The sequence below is a fragment of the Zea mays genome, chromosome 6, assembly GCF_902167145.1.
Source record: "Zea mays cultivar B73 chromosome 6, Zm-B73-REFERENCE-NAM-5.0, whole genome shotgun sequence".
In the NCBI taxonomy this organism is placed as follows: Eukaryota; Viridiplantae; Streptophyta; class Magnoliopsida; order Poales; family Poaceae; genus Zea; species Zea mays.
In genome coordinates, this window is record NC_050101.1 from 108,678,047 (window position 1) to 108,683,689 (window position 5,643).

At 41.5% G+C, this 5,643-nt stretch overlaps 1 protein-coding gene across 1 annotated transcript; it reads left to right on the forward strand.

Moving 5' to 3' along the window:
* Positions 1–591: 591 nt before the first annotated feature.
* Positions 592–1,264, forward strand: LOC100276631 (glycine-rich protein 2). Its single transcript, XM_008650847.2, has one exon. It carries the CDS (start codon positions 726–728, stop codon positions 990–992), a length of 267 nt encoding a protein of 88 aa, XP_008649069.1. The 5' UTR covers positions 592–725; the 3' UTR covers positions 993–1,264.
* Positions 1,265–5,643: the final 4,379 nt, after the last annotated feature.

Here is a 5,643-nt window from a genome sequence, read left to right on the forward strand (position 1 = left end):
AACTAAATTACCAAACGGTGGGACTAAAACAGGGACTAAACCGTTTTAGTCTCTAGTCCCTCAAGGAGTGACTAAAAGGGACTAAACCATATAAATTTCACTTTTTGCCCTTCTTTATTTCAGTTGTACTAATGGCGGGAGAATGTTAAAGGGTATTTTAGTTCTGATCTTATGATTCATTTAATGTGTTTTGAATAGTTTTAGTCCCTATAACCAAACATGGTAGAAACTAAACTTTAGTCCCTAGACTAAAGGAACCAAACGGCTTCTTAGAGATGCTCGTAAATATGATAACGTGACATACAATTTAACACGAAGAGAGTGAAACTCTGTATACACTGTTATTTATTAAACAAATGTTAACGTGACAATCTTAAAAATAGTGCGATGAAACTATCGATCGAAAATGACCATAATCGTCGCGGAAGTGCCGCTCCACCTCGGACATGCATATACTAATTGCTTGGCTCTAAATTAACAGCTATCTCTAAATTAATCACAGTCTATAAATAGTTAGCCGCTGATTACACTCGCAACCACACGCACCCAGCCTCCCTCTGGGTATAAAACCCTCCGTCCTCCCCTCCTCCAAACAGCAGCAGAAGCAAACCGAGAGGTGAACCAGCAGCCTCCAATAAAAGCCAGCACATCCAAATAAAACCGAGAGACCTCAGCCCTCAGGCAAGCCGACCGCCGACGTACCACCGCGCCAACCCGAGAGAAAGATGGAGATGATCAAGAGGATCCTCATCGCCGCGCTCCTCGTAGTCGCCGTCTCGGCCACCGCAGTGCTGGCCTCCACCGAGGCCGCCGCCGCCGGCGCCCCAGCCGCCTCCGAGTCGTCGGCGTCCGCCGAAGCCCCCGCTGGCGCCGCCGGCGCCGGCGCCGGCACCGGCACCGCCGCGGGGCCCTCCGCCAGCGGCGCCGCGCCCGCCCTCGCCGCCGCGCCCGCCGCGCTCCTCTTCTCCCTCCTCGCCTACTACCTGCACTAAGCGGACGGACGGACGGACGCGCGCATGGCATTGGCATGCATGGACTGTTGAACATCTATGCATGCATGGACGACGTCACTTGCAACGCTGTTCCCATATAGTACTACTGGTCTGCTATGAATATCTATGCATGCATGGTAACGGGTTGTGTTATTTAATTATTATTATTACGTAGACATTACTATTTAAAATTCATGTGTTCGCGTCAAGTCGTTCTGTAATCTTGTGATGGAATATATATGATATTTCCTTTTAAAATCATTCGTTTGAAATGCAATGTGTCCAGTCCTCAAACTGTTACTACCATTATATTGACGGAATATATATGATTTCCTTTTTATGTGGTTAAAAACGTAACTACGTCTCCCTCGGTGCTTGCATTGCAATTCCATTGCATATTTCGTGTAATCGTCTGAATTCCTTCTTGGTCCTCGCCCCATCTCTCTTGGGCTGGCCCAATAAAAGCTCGAAGCCGGCCTGGAAGCATATGGCATGACCTTTTCTCGTTCGTTCTTCGGAGTGCAAAATAGTGTTTTAAATTGCTTGCCATATACACGATCCACCGGAGAGAAGGTCACCATCCTGCACTAAAGTTCTTTTTTTTTCAAAGGTTTCAAAATGAAATAGTACTTCCTCCACATCTGGAAAAAACACTCCATCTGGATCTGAATGAATCAATACTTAGAATTATCTTTAAGTCAAACTTTTTAAAAGTTTAACCTAATGTGTACAAAACAACATAGATTTATGAAACCAAAGGTAGTACTGTTAGGTACAGCATATATATATATATATATATATATATATATATATATATATATATATATATATATATATATATATATATATATATATATATATATATATATATATATATATATATACACACACACATATATATATATATTATATTAATGTGACCATTTGTTGTTATAAACATTTTCGAATAATAGGGTTAGAATAAACCAACCTTTCTAAAAATTTGGTCAAGTTTATAGGAAACAATCCAAATGTTTATGTCTCTAGTAAAAGGTTTACTATAAGAAAAATTCTATAATAATTACTCTAACAATATTTATTTAGTACCATAGACGCTAATACCTTTTATATAAATTTGATCACAATTAAAATTGTTTCACTTATTGAAATACAAGGATTGCAATCTTTTTTGGGATGTTGGGGTCTCTGGACAGATGCATGTGGCCTTCATGTGTTTGAACACATATTCAACTACAGTGAGTCTATTGAATGATCTTTAGATCGAATGTCCTTCTCAGAGTAGTGATTGCTCCTAGGTTTGAGTGAAAAATATGCCGTGCGGTATACTAGTGAACACACTTCTGGTTTGAGCATAAAAATATCAGTTTTGAGCATAAAATAGTGACAGATATAGCGTAAATCCTCACTGGATCGTCCGCTTCCGCCACATATGTATCCTGCAGCCGCGCCCGTCGTCGCTCGTGCATCGCGCAGCCGCTGCCCGCTGGTTCAAGTCTCAATAAAACCGCCACCACCGCTCGTGCTTTGCGCGGCCACCGCCTGCACTCGAGCCTCGCATGGCCGCCACCGCATGGCCTCACATATGTCATTATATTTGTTTTGAATAATATTTTCATCATCCTATACAATTACATGGCACTAAATAGGTTATAGAAGAATTGTGGTTGAAAGGGAAATATGCCCTTAGGCCATTTCTATAAATGTTTTGGTGATTAGATGCCCAACACATAATATTTTAGTTCATATGTGCCAAGTGCTAAAGAGAGATGCAAATCAAAGAATCAAGGTATTCTCTAAGTGTTAGGAACCTTGTTTAATCAAAAGAAATTGGATTGGAGAAGGTTTGGCTAAGTCCAGCCAAACTTGCACCAGCCTTCGGTGCATCGGACACACAGGCTGGTTCAGCAGCGAACTCGCTGCTCTCGGGAATCGGTGAAGGCGCCGTGGCTAAAAATCACCGGACTGTCCGGTGAGCCATCAGCGCCCGCACCAACTGTCGGCAGCGAAATCAACGGGCGACACGTGGACCAAACCAACAGTCACCAGGCCGCACTGGACTGTCCAATGTGCACCGGACAGTGTCCGGTGCGCCAAGGGGGCCGAAGGCTCAACGGTCGGCTTCGCCAGAAGAGGAAAAAAAATAGGCACTGTTCATGTCCGGTGGTGCACCGGACTGTCCGGTGCGCCAACTGGCAGAAGGCAAGAATTGTCTACCAAATAGAGATCCAATGGCTCCTAGCTGCCTTGGGGCTATAAAAGGGACCTCTAGGCGCATGGAGCAACATACCAAGCCTCCATTGAACATCCTAAGACGCCTAGACTCCGCAAACACGCATTCAGATCATCGTGACTGAGATTTGAGCACTAGCTGTGTTGTGAACTTGTTGCACTGTTCTTGTGTGCTCTCTTCTTGACTTGTGTGCGTGTCATTGCTGCGATTCTAGCTCTTGCGTGTGTTTATTTCCCTCCATTACTCTTATGCTTTTTGCTGTGATCAACATTGTAAGGGTGAGAGGCTCCAACTTGTGGAGATTCCTCACAAACGGGAAACGACTATAAGGAAGAAAACCATGGTATTCAAGTGGACCATTGGATCACTTGAAAGGGGTTTAGTGCAACCCTCGTCCATTGGAACACCACAACGTGGAAGTAGGCAAGTGTTCTACTTGGCCGAACCACGGGATAAAATCACCGTGTCTCTTGTGTCTCTTTTCATTGTGATTAGTTTCTCTTCTAAAGTTCTTGCTTAATCATTTGTGTGATTGTTCCAAAGTTCAATACTCATTCGAGAGGAACAATCAAGTGAAGAGTTCTCGCTATAGCAACTTGGTTTTAATCTTACTAACATTCCATAACCAAGTTTGGGCTATTTAGTGTTTGTTTTTACAGGATCACCTATTCACCCCCTCTAGGTGCTCAATTGACAATGTACCGATAATAACAATGACCAGGCACAAGAAAAGTATGGGAAGAAGGAAAGGAATAAGAACTATAGAAAAGCAAAGGGTGAGGCGCACATTGGAAAAGAGTGGGACTCCGACTGTTCTTCATCCAACTCCAATGATGAAGGACTAGCTACCTCGGCCTTCAACAAGTCATCTCTCTTCCCCAACGAATGACACACATGCCTCATGGCTAAGGAGAAGAAGGTATGCATACGAGATACACCCAAGTACACTTCTTCTAGTGATGAGGAATATTCTGATGATGATGAAATAGATTATAGTGATCTTTTTAAAGGATTAGATAGATCTAAGGTAGACAAAATAAATAAATTGATTGATGCTCTTAATGAAAAAGATAAGTTACTAGAAAAACAAGAAGATATTCTCTATGAGGAACATGATAAGTTTATTAGTGTTCAAAAATCTCTTGCACTAGAAGTTAAGAAAAATGAATTGTTGTCTTCTGAGTTGTCTACCTGTCATGATTCTATTTCTAGTCTAAAAAATTTGAATGCTGATTTAAATACTAAGCTAGAAAAAGTTAATGTGGCTAGTTCATGTGTAGAGCATGTTATAATCTGCAATAGGTGTAAAGATTTTGATATTGATGCTTGTAATAAACATGCCTCTACTATCCTTAAATTAAACAATGATGTTGTAAGTCTTAATGCTCAACTCAAGACTTGCAAGGATAACTATGAGAAACTAAAATTTGCTAGGGATGCCTACACCATTGGTAGACACCCCTCAATTAAGGATGGACTTGGTTTCCAAAAGGGGACCAAGAACTTTACAAGCCATAGCACTTCCAATCTCAACAAGGAGAAAGGGAAGGCTCCTATGGCTAATAGTTATAAAAAAACCATGCATATCTTTATAAGAAAGTTACTAATGTTACTCATCATGATAAGTGTCATAATCATTCTGTTTTTCCTGTGTGTCATGATGATGTATTTAGTTCTCATGCCATGTTTGCAACTATCTCCTCATATGCTCATGGTAGAAATAGGCCTAAGCGTAATCATGTTGTTTCTCATGTGCCTAGGAAAGTACCCACAGGTCCAACTGCTATTTATCATACATGTGATGCTTCATTTGTACTATCATGTAAAAATTCTAAAGTAGTTGCTAGAAAGTTGGGATCTAAATGCAAGAGAGACAAAACTTGCATTTGGGTTCCAAAATATGTTGTAACTAACCTTGTAGGACCCAACAAGAGTTGGGTACCTAAAACCTAAGCTTAATTACCTTGCAGGTTTATGCATCCAAGGGCTCAAGCTGGATTATTGATAGCGGATGCACAAACCACATGATGGGGGAGAAGAAAATGTTCACTTCCTACGTCAAGAACAGGGATTCCCAAGACACTATTATCTTTGGAGATGGGAACCAAGGCAAGGTCAGAGGCTTAGGCAAAATAACCATCACAACCGAGCATTCAATCTCTAATGTGTTTCTAGTAGAATCGCTCGGGTACAATTTGTTGTCTGTAAGCCAATTATGTCATATGGGGTATAATTGCTAATTTACAAATATTGATGTATTTGTGTTTAGAAGAAGTGATGGTTCATTAGCTTTTAAGGGTGTATTAGACGGCAAGCTCTACTTAGTTGATTTCTCAAAAGAGAATACCGATCTAGATGCATGCTTAATTTCTAAGACTAATATGGGCTGGTTCTAGCACCGTCGTCTAGCACATGTTGGAA

What these genes read in the sequence shown, in the direction of transcription:
- LOC100276631 (XM_008650847.2), top strand. Translation starts at nt 726, where the DNA reads ATGGAGATGATCAAGAGGATCCTCATCGCCGCGCTCCTCGTAGTCGCC.